The sequence below is a fragment of the Phyllostomus hastatus genome, unplaced genomic scaffold (assembly GCF_019186645.2).
Source record: "Phyllostomus hastatus isolate PE091 unplaced genomic scaffold, TTU_PhHast_1.1 phas_contig_1162, whole genome shotgun sequence".
NCBI classification, from domain to species: Eukaryota; Metazoa; Chordata; class Mammalia; order Chiroptera; family Phyllostomidae; genus Phyllostomus; species Phyllostomus hastatus.
In genome coordinates, this window is record NW_025333537.1 from 7,905,284 (window position 1) to 7,921,633 (window position 16,350).

The 16,350-nt window shown below is 58.2% G+C and overlaps 1 protein-coding gene across 1 annotated transcript; it reads left to right on the forward strand.

Moving 5' to 3' along the window:
- Positions 1-9,957: 9,957 nt before the first annotated feature.
- Positions 9,958-14,649, forward strand: SDS (serine dehydratase). Its single transcript, XM_045844275.1, has 7 exons — positions 9,958-10,249; positions 10,633-10,672; positions 10,904-11,043; positions 11,136-11,227; positions 11,896-12,123; positions 13,065-13,189; positions 13,893-14,649. The coding sequence occupies exons 1-7, from the start codon at positions 10,097-10,099 to the stop codon at positions 14,099-14,101; spliced, it is 987 nt and encodes a 328-aa protein (XP_045700231.1). The 5' UTR covers positions 9,958-10,096; the 3' UTR covers positions 14,102-14,649.
- Positions 14,650-16,350: the final 1,701 nt, after the last annotated feature.

Consider the following 16,350-nt stretch of genomic DNA (forward strand, 5'->3'; position numbering starts at 1 on the left):
GAGAAGAGGAAGACACCCAATCGAGTGACAATACTAACACCCCTCCAAGGAGGACAGAGAGCAGAAGGTCCCCATAGGACAGCTGAGGGCAGGGCGGAATCAGGGAGGGCTTCCTGGAGGAGGAGGAGGACTTAGCACACAGCCTATTTCATGGATATTATTGTTGAGGGAAAAGTTAGGCAGGTATGAGAGCTTAAACATAGAGTCTGTTTAAAAAACAAGACGAGCCCTGGCTGGCGTAGCTCAGTGGATTGAGTGCAGGCTGCAAACCAGAGCATCGCAGGTTCGATTCCCAGTCAGGGTACATGCCTGGGTTGCAGGCCACGGCCCCCAGCAACCGCACATTGATGTTTCTCTCTCTCTCTCTTTCTCCCTCCCTTCCCTCTCTAAAAATAAATAAATAAAATCTTTTTTAAAAGTTTAAAAAAATAAAAAATAAGATGAAACACCTCGTGTAGCAGCAGTGGTAGTTTCTGGCATGAGGAGGCAGTATGGTTGGAACACATCGACACCAGCGCTGCCGCTCCCTGGCCGTGTGACCTTGGGTGACTCTAAACCATCTCGAACAAGGGCTTCTCGCTGCTGCTGCTATTGTTGTTATTGTTGCTGTTACAGAGGACGGGAGACGACACTGTGACGGAAACGGGGGGGGGTCCGAAGTCTGGAAACACGACGTCACTGTGCCACGGCATGTTTACAGCACCGGGGGAGGTGTGCGTGAGCATGAACTCCACGGCGTGGAATCAGACTTGTCTCGGGAAGGTCAAGGCACTTTCTCGGTGTCCCGCAGCGGCGGCAGAGCCAGGGTCACACCCAGAGGGGCCCGGCGCCAGAGCTCCTGACTGCAAAGAGGATGGTGTGGGGAGAGCCAGGGTGACTGCATCAGAGGAGGCTGGACAGACGGGCCAGGCCACTGACCTGTCCCCTCCCGGGCCATCTTCGTCAGCCAGCCGCTGTCCCTGACACCTCAGGCTGCCACACACCCTCCCTGGCCAGTCCCCGGGGTTGTTTATTAAGCTCGATTTCACCATTCTCCCCGCCCCCACCCCCACATGGCTGTCTTGTTTGCTGGGCGAGGGAAGTGCAGGGAAGGGGGGATAGCCCTGGGCCCTCCCGACGTGCAGGTTTCGCTCGGGACCCAGGCCGTACATCTTCCCAGCCGCGAGGCTCCGCTCCGTTAAACAGATGAGAGAACTGGGCTCAGGCGGTCATGCAAGCAGCCGTGCCAGTGAGGGGCCCAGCTGGGATTTGAACCCGGGTCTCCAGACACCCAGTACCTCCTCCTAGGTCACTTCTCAGACCTCTGCCAAGATGATACTCGTGCTAGAGCAGAGAGGGTCTCAAACTAAGGGGCCACATTTCTTTTGTTTTTTTTTAAGATTTTATTTATTTGTGTTTTAGAGAGAGGGGAAGGAAGGGAGAAAGAGAGGGAAAGAAATGAGGATATGAGAGAGAAACATCAATCGGTTGACTCTCACATGCGCCCCGACTGCAGACCAAACTTGAAACCCAGGCGTGTGCCCTGACCGGGAATTGAACCGGCGACTCTTCACTTTGCAGGAAAACACCCAAGTCACTGAGCCACCCTGGTCAGGGCTACGGGGCCACACTTCTGCTGGCTGGAGCCGATTCGCTTTGTCCTCTGTAGAGGGACACGGCTCTCCATTTGCCATTGTCCCCACCTCTTCCCATTGCATTTCCAACGCCCGACAGACCCCCGCTGGTCCTGCAGAAATTTGCGTGTGAGACCCTTGAACAGAGGAACTTTCCCTCTCTCCTCTTTCCCTTGAAAAGAAAAGGGGTCAGGCGTCAAGGGAGAAGCTGAGGCACAGAAAGGTTAAGCAACTTGCCCCAGGTTGCCCAGCAAGTAAGCCATGGGGCCGATTGTCGCAGGAACCTACGTCCAACCTGGACGCTCTTGTCCTCGGAGCCTTACAAACCCATCGTCGTGGCATCGGAGCCGAAAGAGCCCTCAGGGGCCCTAGAATGCACTCTTGTTGTGGGTGGGGAAACTGAGGCCCACAGAAGAAAAGGAGACAGTTTAACATCTGGCCTCAAGGCCAAGGAAACATCTGGCCCGTGTGAACCGGGCTTTCAGAATTGAGCCATTCATTTATTCATTCAACAAACATCGCCCCACACTACCCAGATCTAGGCCCCTCGAGAGGAGAGAAGCAGGCAAGGAAGACGCGCTCCTGGCCCTCACGGGGCTCACAGTGCACACGCCCGGCAGAGGGTGCGGTAAAGCAGTACGGACGCAGCCATAGAAAAATGCAAAATTGAGCAGCGATCAAATGCCACGTTTTAGGTTGGCAACAGTTTTTTTTTTAAAGATTTTATTTATTTATTTTTAGAGAGGGAAGGGAGGGAGAGAGAGAGAGAGAGAAACATCAATGTGCGGTTGCTGGGGGTTATGGCCTGCAACCCAGGCATGTGCCCTGGCTGGGAGTAGAACCTGCGACACTTTGGTTCGCATCCCGCGCTCAATCCACTGAGCTACGCCAGCCAGGGCGGCAACAGTTTTTAAAAAGCATAAAAGCACTAACCGCCACGGCTGGTGAGTACGAAGCAAAATAGGCGTCTCGTATGTTGCTGGTGCAACTGGGTATTGCCATTTTCATCTCCTTTCAGGACATGAATCTGTCACTATCTATTACAATTTGGTAAATGCCTATTCCTTTAACCTAGAAATCTTAATTTGGAGAATTTATTCTCAAAAAAAAAAAAAACAAGGGCCAGAGGGTAAGAGCAGGGGTGTGAACGTGTTTATCAGACTACTGCGTGGAACCACAGAAACAAACAAACAAACAAACAAACAGAACCGCTGGAAGCCGAGAGGCCCCTGGAGGGGAATACGGCTGAGTGATCACAGTGTGCCCTCCCTGTGCACTTCTGCAGCATCCCCAAGAAGCAGATCTAAACCTATTGCCCAAAGCAGTGTTCACGGCGCATTCTGAGTGAGGAGAGAGGAAAAATACGTACAGTGTGCGGTGAGTTTTACTGACAGATGACGAGGGGCAGAAGTGGCTGACATACAGGCTGTGCTGCTGAGACGTTACCCCAGGGTGATGGCAGGCGGGGGGCAGGGGGCAGCTAGGAGACGGTGGGATGAGGGAGGAGAGGGCCGAGGGGACAGGGCGCCGTGGTGAGAAGGCTGCGCAATCTGTGCTCTTCAGTACGGTAGCCCCTCCCCCCACCCCACCCGGGCTACTGAGCCCTGAGACTGAGGGATTGAACTGTACATTTTATTTAATTTTTATCAATTTAAAGAGCCACAGGTGGCCGGTGGCTATGTGTTAGGCTGGCAGAGAGAGTCTGTCTAGGAGATCTTGGGGTCCCCACGCGAGACCCGCCAGGGGAGGGAAGGCGTCAGCAGATCTCAGGCTTCGTGTCGGGATTCCCCACTCAGTGCAGACAGGGAGACGGTTCCCAATCAGGGACAGTGAATGCCCAGGATAAACAGTAGGTCCGTGCAGGCGGACGCAACCGTCAAAAAGCCCACACCCAGAAAGGAAGGGGAACTGAGCGGTGGGGACGCCTGACGGACCCTCTGTGGGCCAGGCGAGTGAGGTCAGCGTCAGCAGCGGTGAGTCGTGTTGGTGGTGGACATGGACTGGGCGTGACGTGACGTGTGGACAGTGGCATTTCATGGCCACGGTCTTCTCCCCAATGCCTATAACCCCAGGGGGCTCATGAGAAGAAATATAAAACCCACAACCAATGTGGTTCAAGACGGTCAAGGGCATTGACAACAAGGGAAGTCGGAGGCACTGTTGCACCCAGGTCAAGGTCATTGATAAACAAGGACAGTCTGAGGCACTGTCACAGCCAGGAGGAACCCAAGGAGACGTGACGACGAAATGAAACACAGTGTCCTGGGTGGCATCCCAGGACAGAAAAAGGGCATTTGTTAAAAACTAAAGAAATCCGAATAAAGCGTGGACTTCGGTGAATAATAATGTATTAACATCGGTTCGATAACGGTGAACAACGTGTCATACTCATGGACTCCTTAAGAAGAAGAGACCCTTCTGCACCATCTATGTGTGCGGTTTCAGAGTCCGTTTCTGTCCGTCTATAACCATCCTAAAGTTAAAAGGCTTTTGACGTCCCTACACCCAAACGTGAAAAGTAGTGGGAAATAAAAATACTTCTTATATGTCTTTGCTCTGCAGAAAGGTTCTCCTCAGAGAGTGCTTAAACAAGGAGGCTTTTTTATGCTCATTAAAACAGAACTTAGTTGACCAAAGTCCTATTTTTTAAAAAAATGGAGAGAGAAACAGGCCCACGTCTTGGATAGAGGTGTCGAGAAGCTAGCTGATGACAGAAAAAGCTAGAAAAGAAGTAGTCTGTTGCAGGAACAAGTGTAAAGGACACATGGACAATAACAAGGGGGTGTGGGAACGGGAGGGAGGTGGGGAGGGCTGGGGGGGTGGGCTGGGGTGCGGGTAAAAGGCAGAAAACTGTATCTGAACAACAATTAAAATAAAATAAAATAAAATAAAGTAAAATAAATAAAGTGAAATAGTCTGCAACTATTAGATAAGGAAGGAGTAATGAGCGAGACCCATCCTGGGCCATTGGTAACAGTTTTCCCCTTTGCCCTAGTCGGTGGCCGGCGTAATCAGAGAGAAAATGCACAGGTGAGGCCCAGATGGAGCAAGAACGCTTTGAGAATTAACTTGTCACTCCCTCCCCCGAGGAGAAGAGAGATAGAGACAGAGATGGGAAGGCAGAGAGACAGAGAGACGGAGAGACGGAGAGACAGAGGCACGGAGAGACAGAGAGACAGAGAGACGGAGAGGAGGGGAAGGACAGAGGGAGGGAGGGCGAGTCCTGACTGACAGCGCTTGCGGGTCTCCGGGAGGTCGGCGACCCCAGGGCAGACAGGTCCAGGCTACCAAAGGTGCAGCACACGGCTCCTAAACTCCCTGCCCACGTCACAGTCGGTAGGGGTCCACCCCCGGGCTCCACTGCTGGGACCAGGAGGGCTTCCTATGAGCACAGCCGGGAATGCTCCTTGCCTCAGGGAATGGAGGGGACAGCAGAGTAAGAGAAAGAGTGTGTGGCAGTGGCCAAAACTCCGGGGCGGTTGCCACGGGCCCGACTACAGGACCAGGACTCACGCGACTGGGAATGAAGAAAGCCTCCCGGCCAAGTGGGGGCAGCGGGGGCAGCTGGGGCGGGGGACAAACAAGGGAGGACCAGACCGTACCCCAACCCTGTCTGCGGTATCTCCACCCCTGCATGCCCCTGCCCCCCCCCGGAGAGAAGAGGAAAACCCTCCTTGCCTCCAATTAATTAGCCGCTTAAGCCCCCGCTGGTGTGGCTCAGTGGGTTGCGTGCAGGCCTATCAACCGAAAAGTTGCTGTTTCAACTCTCCAGCCAGAGCCCATGCCCGGGTTGCAGGCCAGGTCCCTGGCTTGGGGCCCGGGACGGGGAGCCAACTGCCATTCTATTCTCTCTCTTTCACATCGATGTGTCTCTCCCTCTCTTTCTTCTTCTCTTCCCCTCTCTCTGAACATAAATATTTTTTTTAAATTATCTGCTTGAAATAAAAATTAAGCCAAGCCAGGGGAAAAGCCAAGGAGTCTTCAGGCGTGGCACGCTGAGTCTGTGATCCGGGATTAGTTCCTGCTGCAAACAGCGCGACTTTCCCCGTGGACTCTGGACAAAGTCCCTCAGGGCTGTCTGGCCCTCGCCAACTCTACCCACCGAATGCGGGCTGATTGGTGGGTGATGATAACCCCCAGGGGGAGACCCAGCGCGGCCTGGGGTCCTGACCTTGGCCGTGACCAGCTTTAGCCATGAAGGCCCACCCAGAGACGGTGGGCCACACCCGGTGAAGCCGGAGGCATCGCTGCAGAGCGCACCGTTAGGTGGCTTCCACGAGGCCCCGACGGAGGGGAGGGTGGGGTGAAGCCGGGTGGGTGAAAACGGGGAGGGCCCGCTGCCGGGTTCTACGGCGAGGGCCGCAAACGGGGAATGCACTGAGTCCGAAACTACAGAAGCCTGATTCGCCTGTATTGATTTCACCAAGAAAAAAAAAATCGACTCATTTTTCTGAAGGGAGATCGAATAGCAGTTGAACATAGAGCAACAGCTTTTTATACACTCTTTCCTTTTTAAAGATTTTACTCATGTACTTTTAGAGAGGAAAGGAGGGAGAAAGAGACAGGGGGAAACGTCAATGCGTGGTTGCCTCTCACACGCCCCCTACTGGGGACCTGGCCTGCAACCCAGGCATGTACCCTGGCTGGGAATTGAACCTGCAACCTCTCAGTTTGCAGGCCGGTGCTCAATCCACTGAGCCACACCAGCCAGGCAGCAACAGTCTTTTAGATAGAGTACTTTTGCCCACATCGGGTTAAGTCCTGGCCAATCTCAGTGCTACTGACATTTGGGGCCAGATAATTCTTTGTTGTGAGGGGCTGTCCTGTGCATGATAGGGTGTGGAACGGGTGGAGGAGAGAGAGGGGGACTCAGCGGGGACAGGGTGAGTGCGGACCTGCCCTGGGGCTGCTCATGGCCCCCCGGGAGAGACTCCCAGCAGGGCCAAGCTGCAGAATCCCAAAGAGGCTCCAGCCCAGACTTGCTGGGGGATGGGGTGGGGGAGGGGGCAACATAAGTAAGGAACCCGGTCTGGAGGGAGGACTCAGGAAAAGGGGGCCAGACAGGGTGGGGAAATCATGGATAATAATAATAATAAGGCTACCCCAGCTGGTGTGGGTCCGTGGATTGAGCACCGGCCTGCAAACCAAAAGGTCGCTGTTTCAATTCCCAGTCAGGGCACACACCTGGGTTGCAGGCCAGGTCAGGTCCCCAGTAGGGGGCGTGCAAGAGGCAACCACACATTGATGTTTGTCTCTCTTTCTCCCTCCCTTCCCCTCTGTCTTTGAATAAATAAATAAATAATAGTAATAATAATAAGGCTAAAGATAATCACGAATAGCAGCTCCTCTTCCTTGAGCCCTGACTCGGCACCGGTCAGCCATTATGTCTAAGTCTCGGGATCCCCAGTAGCTACCAAGGCCCCCATTTCTCCGGGCAGGAAACTGAAGCTAAGGGAACATAGGTGATGACCCTGAGGTCATAGAGCTGGCTGTCAGTTTTTCGGCCCAGGTGTGATGGACTCAGGAGCTGGAGACCTTAACGAACCAGGAGTCCAGGGATGGCTTCGCCAGCCAGAAGGGCAAACAGAGGCGAGAGCTGTCCGTTCCTCCCCAGGCTGTGAAAACAACCGTCAGAATCCCCACCTCCCGCAGCCAAGGACGCTCTGACCGGGCTGTCCCCAGGGACACCTCCCGGGAGGGTGTGATGTAACAGAGCTATCGCCACTTGCCATCTGGAAGCAGACACATCTCTGGTGTCACAGCTCCAGGCATGAACCGATACCCCCGAGGCTGGCCCAGTGACAGCAGCCAGCCTTCCCCCGAGCCCCCCCAGCAGGTGACTGGTCAGAACGTCCCCGTCCCGTGGAGACCCCACCTGGCTTTGCTCCATCTCCTCCCCAGGGTGGCCTTGAGTGGGGCCCTCCGCCCCGTTAGGGTCTCAGGTTCCTAGCCGTGTGAGGGAATGCAGAACCGCTCATGTACGTAATTTTTATACTTAAAAATGGAGATACGCCCAGGCGGCCAATATTTATTAGTGGATGAGTAGATAGATAAAATATATTCTGTCCCGACAACGGAATACTATGCACCCGTAAAAGGGGACGCAGCGCCGACATGTTACGACGTGGATGAACCTCGAAAATACGATGCCAGGTGAGAGGAGCCAGACACCAAATGTCAAACACTGTCCGATTCCGAGTATAGACAGTGTCCAGGAGGGGTGGGTTCACAGGCACAGAAAGAAGGTAGGTGGCTGTCTGGGGCTGGGGTGGGGGGAGACTCTTAGTGGGTATGAGTTTCTCTTCAGGGTGACGGAAATGTCCTCAGACGGATCCTCTGTAAATGGGTGAGTTGTACGCTGGGCAAACTGTGTCTCAATAAAGCCGTTACTTTACAGAGGAAATGCCCAGCCCTGACCGGTGTGGCTCAGTGGGTTGGACAACGTCCCGCAAACCAAAAGGCTGCAAGATCGATGCCCAGTCGGGGCGCATGCCTGGGTTGCAGGCCCGGCCCCCGTTGGGGGCGTGTGAGAAGCAACTGACCCACGTTTCTCTCTCACGTGGATGTTTCCTTCCCTCTCTTTCCTTCTCCCTTCCTCTCTCTCTAAAGAATAAATAAAATCTTTGAAAAAAATTTTTAAAAAGGATATGCCCAAATAGGATGTCAATAACAGCAATATATATTTTGTCTTTTTCCCTCTTTTGGGATCTTTTATGATGGATTTTCTTAATTTGTTTTTTTTCCATTCACAACAGCGACAAGCCCTTGCTTGGACAAGTGGGACAACGTAGACAGGGCTACGGGGGGGTGACGGAAACGGAAACAGATTCTTTTGTTGGCAGCCCTGGCGGCCCTGCCCTCCAACCAGGGCTGCCCTCACCAACCGACTGCATGGGGGCGCCCTCCTGTCACACCCCTGCATCTGAGACCCCTGCGGGGACCCCTCCCGGGCCCCTGCCCCGACCCCACCTCAGCCCTCTCGCCCAGAACCCCCGAGTGAGCCTTCCTCCCCTGACACCTGGGTGACAATTCTACTCTGCCTCTCAGCCTGTTCCTTCCTCTGTGACGTGGGGCTCACAGCGCCCACTCACCTCATTGTCTGAGGACTAAGCGACACCCCACGTGGGAAACACTTGGTATGAGAGCAGGCCTTAACAGACTCGGGGCAGCGTGAGCGCCAGCTGTATACACTCAGGGCCACGCAGGGAGGCTGTGCCCACACGTGAGCCACGCGACACCCGCACCGCTTCAGCTCCGCACCCGGTGTGCCCACCGAGGAGAGGGCTTGGGCGAGCCGGTGCAAGGGCAGTGGGCCGGCAAGAGCCTTGTCCCACCGAGAGGGACGGCTGTGCAGGCCGGCCAGACAAGGGAGCTTTGTTGAGGGGCCAGGGCTGCGTGTGTGCAAGCGCGTGTGTGCCAGCCTGTGCACGCCCAGGCCCCTGTGCACACCCAGGCCCCTGCGTGCAGCCAGGGACAGGCAGGGGGCTCGGCGTGTGGCAGGGAGTGAGTCCGGGGGCGAGACCCTGCAGTTCCGTGATGACAAAGATGATGACGATGATGATGATGACGATGATGGTGACGACGAAGATACAATGGCTGCCAACACTTAGAGACCACTGTGTTCTGGGCCCCTTACGTACATAACTCGTACATTATCATGTCATCTGTCCCTAGGAGAGCGGCACCATTATTGTCCCCATTTTACAGATGAGCAAAAGGAGGCTCCAGGAGGCAAAGGGACTGCCCAGGGCCCACAGCTAGCGAACGGCAGTCAGGATGTGAGCTCTGGTCTGCCTGGTCTTACCCATAATGCCTTCCACCACTTTATAGCGAAAAAGTCCCAAAAGCATGGCAGCGGAAGGCGATCCAGAACAGGTTCGGATTGCTGGGAGTCAGTCCGCTGGGTTCCGATGCCAGCTCTGCCCCCTGACTGCGTCTCAGCCTCCCTCTCTGTGAGACAGGGATAAAGATAGTGCCTGTTTCTCCCAGGGATTATTTCTCGGGCGCCTACTATGTGCCAAGCACCTGCTAGGGACTTCAAGGGTATTATCTCACACCATCCTCCTGCAGCCTCCAGCAGTCCCTGGGAAGTGGGTGTTTTCCTCTTTGCAAACGAAGACGCTGAGGATGGGGAGGGGAGGGGCAGGAGGGGAGCAGAGAGGGGCGGGGGAGAGACTGGAGGACACTACAGGCCCCCACTTCCCCTCCGGGCAGCCCCAGGCCTCGGGCCAGGGGGCGTGTCCTGGCGGGGGTGTGGCCGGCCCTGAGGCCCTATTGGCTGCCCAGACGTGACCCCGGGAATAAAGCCTGGGGCCTGGTAGCCCTGAGACAACCCAGAAGACTGTCTACCTGTCCACTTTCCCTCCATCTGTCCGGGGACTGTCCACCCGTCCGTCCATCTAGACCGTCTCCAACTCGTCCCTCGCTCTCTTGGTCCAGACAGACACCCAGCTCCCCGGCCTGCTCCCTCCCTTCTCCTGGCAATGCCTTCCCGAGAGCCCCTGCATGTGAAGACCCCAGTCCGCGACAGCATGGCCCTGTCCAAAGTGGCCGGCACCAGCGTCTACCTCAAGATGGACAGTGCCCAGCCCTCGGGCTCCTTCAAGATCCGGGGCATCGGACACCTCTGCCAGACGGTACAGGAGAGCTCCAGGCGAGGGTGGCACGTCCTCTTTCCTCGACAGGGCAGGACCAGTGTCCTGTGAACCCTGGGCGTCCCAGGCCAGGCCCCGCTGACTCCCCGAGGTGGCCGAGCACCCACCATTAGCGCTTCCGCTGCATAAGGGGTGCGCGCCATGCGGGTCCCCTGCGGGCTGACCCCAGAGCTGCCTGCTGCCGGCCTCTCCATTGCCCGTCCCTGGACCAGGCTCTTTGGGCAGGAAAGGCGGCATCTGACAGGCGAGGACAGTGCAAGGTCCACGCGAAGGAAGGAAGGAGGGTCTGGCTAGAGTCATGGGGAGGTGTTCCCGGTGGGAAGGAAGAGCCCAGGGCCTGACCTCCTCCCCCCTCGTCTCCACAGTGGGCTGAGCACGGCTGCAAACATTTCGTCTGTTCCTCAGGTAAGTGGCCTGCCTGTCTTCACCTGTCCTGTGCTGTGTGTCCCGGGGCCAAGCGCCCCACCCCTCTGGGCCCCCGGTTTCCCTAGCCATGAGCTGTTGCAAACATTTGCAGCAGGCCCAATTTGGAATTCCAGGGGGAGGCCTGAGGTCACCCAGGGGCATTCAGAGGCCGGAGGTTGGGCCCCCAGGCCCTCCCGCGCTGACAGACTGTCTACCTCCTTCCCCCGGCAGCGGGCAATGCGGGCATGGCGGCCGCCTATGCCGCCAGGAAGCTGGGCGTCCCTGCCACCATCGTCGTGCCCAGCACCACCCCCGCCCTCACCATCGAGCGGCTCAAGGGCGAGGGCGCCACGGTCAAGGTGGTGGGCGAGGTGAGTGCCGACCCGGGGCCCGGAGGGCAGCTGGCGGCAGAGGGGCGTCTCCCGGCCCCTCACCCGCTCCCGCCCCCCCTGTGGCCTTGCAGATGCTGGACGAGGCCTTCGAGCTGGCCAAGGCCCTGGCGAAGAACAACCCAGGCTGGGTCTTCATCCCTCCCTTCGACGACCCCCTCATCTGGTACGTGGGGCCCAGGGCCGCCTGGTGCGGGCGGGCAGCACCCACCTCCCCCACCGCCGGCGGACGCCTGTCCCAAGGCGCCCCATCGCGCTACTACACACAGCAGCGGCACACGTGTGGGTGCACACGCCATCACACGGAAGCACACGCGCCCCTGCTCCAACGCCCGTTCTCCACGACCGTGAGCCAGCATGTGCGCTCAGGGACACGGTTGTCTGCCATTGGCTGCTCCCCGAAGCGGATCCCCAGAGGAGGGTTTCGGGGAAAGCGGTTTGCTTGGGAGGTGATTCCTTAGAGGAGTGGGGAGGGGAGATGAGGAAGGAAAGAAGCTGTGTGTTTCCCGGGACCAGGAACCGGGCCCCTCGTGGGCAGGCGACTGCTGTGGGCAGCTGGGGCTTCATTTCACGGGGGTCCCTGGGAGCCAGCGCGGAGCACAGACCAGGGCTACCCACCGGCAGGGGTGTTTAGGCACCAACACCCCTAATGCTTAACTCCCACGGCCACTGGGTGAGGGGTGTTCTCGAGGCCAGAGGAAGCCTTCAGCTGGGAATGAGATGCTGGCAGCTGGAAAGCAGGGTGGAGTCAGGCAGGAGGGGACCAGTGGAAGGGCCCCTGTCTCGTGTCTCCAGGGAGCCCAGCCCTGACCTGCCCCCTCCGCCACCCTGCAGGGAAGGCCACACGTCCATCGTGAAGGAGCTGAAGGAGACGCTCGGTGCAAAGCCGGGGGCCATCGCGCTGTCCGTGGGGGGCGGCGGCCTGCTGTGCGGAGTGGTCCAGGGGCTGCAGGAGGTGGGCTGGGGGGACGTGCCCGTCATCGCCCTGGAGACCACGGGAGCCCACAGCTTCCACGCTGCCACCTCTGCGGGCAAGCTCGTCTCTCTGTCCCGGATCACCAGGTGAGCGGCGGGGGGGGGCGGGGGGGGGGGGCTCCACGCAGGGTTCAGCAAGCCGTGGGGACTCCCCCTCGGGGCTGGCTGCCAGGCAGATCCGGATAACCCATTGTACAGCTGAGGGGACTGAGGCTCGGTTCACTGGCCCAGAATCACAGAGCCAGGGAGTGGTCCCGCAGGGGACGGAGCCCAAGTCTGGGTGACTCTGCACCATGAACGTCACACTTCCTCGAATGCCAATCACGTATCGAGCTTCTGTGCAGCAGGGTCTCGCACTTTTCATTCATCTGCCCACCGTTTACTGAGCCCTGATGCGGGGTGGCCACCGGCTGGTCCTGGAGACAGAGGTGGATCCACACAGCTCCTGCCGCCGAGGAGTTCACACCCTAGCCCCAAGTCTTTGGCATGCGGTGTTTAACCAGCATTAGTTTTGGCTGCTTTATACAGGAATCCAAAAAAGCAGCAACTTAAAATTGAATTTTATCTCCTCTCTTATTAAAAACAAAATCTAGAGGTACACCATCCAGGGGCAGCTCCATGAAGCCAGGGGCCCAGGCTCCTCCCTGAGTTTGTTCTCCATCATCCTTACTATGTAGTCTCGGGGGCCAACATGGCTGCGTAAGTGCCAGCTATCACACCCACATTCCATCTGGCAGGGAGGAGGAAGCAGGGCCAAAGCTATGCCCCCTCCCTTTAAAGACACAGTACTTCCACTTACCACTCATTGGCCAGAACGTAGTCACATGGCCACACCTGCTGCCAGCCCCTGGGACTTTTCATTGGTTTAGGGCTGCACAAGGAATGCTCATCCCCATGCCCACGACCCCAGTTCCTCCTCCTCTCCCACTCACACCCGAATTTCTCTCTCTCCCTCCCCACCCTGGCCCCCATCTCCGTCCCCTCTCCTACCTGTTCCCCCTACTCCTGTTTCCCACGCCCCGCCCCAGTGTTGCCAAGGCCCTGTGTGTGAAGACTGTGGCGGCTCAGGCCCTGAAGCTGTCTCAGGAACACCCCATTTTCTCAGAAGTTATCTCGGACCAGGAGGCTGTGGCCGCCATTGAGAAGTTTGTGGGTATGTGTCCAGTCCTTGCAAGACCCTACCCTCTGGCTCAGGAGCTGAGGGGCTGTCCTGGCCACGTGGTACACCCAAGGCTCCCACCGCTGCAAGTTTAAGGTCTGACTCCCACCCATTCCTGGTAACTTCCCATGGAAGATACAAAGCAGCAGTAAAAATAGAAAGGGCAAAGGCACAAATGAAGAAGTAAGCCTGATCACCATGACAACAGAAAACAACTATTTTAAAATATTGGTTCTGAGCTTCCTGGCAGCCAGGGTGAAACAGGAAAGTCTAGGCCTCAGCGATGGATTCAGAAGTGGGTCTGTAACTAGGTTGGACATTTTCTGAGTTCAGCCTAGGACAAAGATGGCATACACATCCACACACTGTAGCATTTAGGCTGCCACTGAATCCTCCTGCACCAGCGTCAGTTTGGCCCATCGACCTTGCCACTCTCGCTCGGCTGTTGCCTCAGAATTCTTCTCCACCCACTGCTCAGGCCCCTGCAGTCACTTTATCAGTGTTAGCACTCATGACGGAGCCTGCCCTGGCTCAGGGCTGGGAAGGTCCACCCAGGATCATGATGGGAGGAGCTGAGTCTGTGGCCAAGGCCAAGGGCCTGACAGCAGATGGGCTTTGAATCCCCAAGAATCCCCACGCTGCACCCTGCGCGCCCGGGGCCCTGCCCTCACCGCCCCCTCCACCCCTCCCCCCGCAGATGACGAGAAGATCCTGGTGGAGCCCGCCTGCGGGGCAGCCCTGGCGGCGGTCTACAGCCGCGTGGTTCAGAAGCTGCAAGGAGAGGGGAAGCTCCGCAGCCCCCTGTCCTCCCTCGTGGTCATCGTCTGCGGGGGCAGCAACATCAGCCTGGCCCAGCTGCAGGCCCTCAAGACACAGCTGGGCATGAAGGACGAGCCGCCGAAATGAGAGTGCTCCCCTGCGCGCCTCCCTCCGCCGCCTGGGGGCCCCTGGAGGTGCTGGGGTTCCCCCCCCAAGTGCCACGCTGTACACACTGTTCTCGTGTCTGGCTGGGGGCCTGCGGCCGAGTCGGTCAGCGCCTCCTTGCGCCCCCAAGGCCACTGTGTGGAGGGGCCGGCGCTCCGAGGTGGAGGCGGGAGTCGGCAGCCAGTGGGGCTGCGGACTGAACCCCTGCTATTGGCGTGACTGCCCTGTGACGGTCCCCAGCCACCCCTGCCGGGGTGACAATCGCCCACGTGTAACATGTCAGGCTCCCAGAGCAAGGCGGGTGGGAGGGACCAAGATCACAGCACCAGGCCACCCCTCGGATGGAGGTGTCCCTGCCCCGGCCTTTCAACCTGGGAAGATGGGCGAGGCCACCGTCCAGGGCTGAGGGGCCTTCTTGTCTCAAAGCCCACCCTCACTCGTTTTTCTAATGTGCAAACATTTTCGTTGGAAAAGGAAAATATGTATTTATGAAGCAAAGATCCCTCGAGTTTTTCCATCATCGCTGTCTTCCTCCCTCCCCTCACCCGTCATGCCTGCTCCAGCCCCCCTCTCAGCAGTGAGCACCCCCAACCTCCACCCCCACCCCCAGAACCCCTGGGGCCCCACACGGAACTCAAGACCCCCACCCGCGCTGAGCTTGCGTGTCAGGGGGCAGGAAGTTGGGGAGGGAAGTGGCACTGGACGGGGGGCTCGGGGACGAGGGCTGCCCCCAGGGAAGGCAGATTTTTTCACAGAACCACTGGGAGCTGAGTAGTGAGCCCCCCATCCCTGGGGGTGTGTAAACCCAACACTGGACAATCATCTCGGGAACGGGGAAGGGGTGGATGTGAAGTCAGGGTCAGGCGGACCCTCTGGAAACACGAAGCCCTCTCCTCCAAGGTGTTCTGAGGGCAGCATATAACACAGAGGAGTCTGGGAGAGGACCCCCTCTCTCACCACCACCCACAGCAGCCACTGGGCACTTCACTAGATGCCGAGTTCAAAGTGAAGCCTGAGACCAGTTTGACCTCTCAGGGCACCCCACGATGAGCCAGGCTCGCAGAGCCCCTCACCCCAAGAAAGGGCAGAAGCTGTGAGGTTTTAGCGGGGGAGCGGAACACCACCCCAAGCCACAGGGCCACCAGCCTGCCTACTGATCTCCACATGCACCGTGGACTCCCAGGGGATGGGACATCAAGGACAGGCTGGCAGGGACACGAAGGAAACCATCAGCCCTGCGTGCGGCTCCAGAACTGTTCCGGGGAGAGGGGAACCGCAGCGGCACCCAGTCCGGGAAGACCTGCTCCGGGCAGGGCGGCTTCCAGCTCCTGCCATCCCACCCGGAGCGGGCACGGACCCCCCACGAGATGAGGCAGACACCTCCGCCCACGAGCAGAGGGGCCGAGGCACTGTGGGCTGGGGCTGAGGGGCGGGCTGGACCCTTGTCCGTTGGGCCGGGCAGAAGTCCCCGGTGCAGGCCGGCCGCTGCTCTGCTGCAGCGGAGGGCTACGGCAAAGTCCCGGGGCACAGGCCCTGAAAGCGGCTGCCTTCCTGGCAGCCTCCGCCCTGCTGTGGCTGGGTCAGTGGGAGCCCCCCTGGGAGACCGTCTGCAGGCGCCCACAGTCTTCAGAATCACCCCGGCTGCCCGACTGCCCCCACCTCCCAGGAAGCAGAAGGGGCCCGAATGGTTCTGGGGAATGGACCAGAGTCGCCACTTCTGCAGCACGGCCCTGGGGGACCCCCCCTCCAGGCTCCCCACCTGGCTCTGCTCCCTGCAGACCACCCACCCACACCCACGTGCCTGCTGTGCTCCTCTCGGGCTGACAACCTCTCCTACGTAAACTTCCTAAGAGCAGGGACGTGTCACAGACCTTTGGTCACAAAGTCTCCACGGGCCTCACCACAGGGCCCGGTCCGCACTAAGTGACCGGTGACACCCACTGGTCCTCGCAGGCCGAGTGTGCGAGGTCCCGCGTAGCTGCGTCACAGCCGCCACTGCGCACAACCTCACCGCGCCATGCTCCCCCGTCCGGCGAGTGTTGCTCGCACCATCACCCCATTTTACAGAGGAGGAGACCGGGGCTGAGGGGGGCTGGCTTCCGTTGCTGGTAGGAGATGGCGACAGGATGCGAACCCAGGTCTCTGACCCAGGGCTCCATGCTGTCTCCAGTGGGCACAAGGGGCGAGCCTTGTCTTCAGCGCAGGCTTTCGGGTATGAACAGACCGGGGGG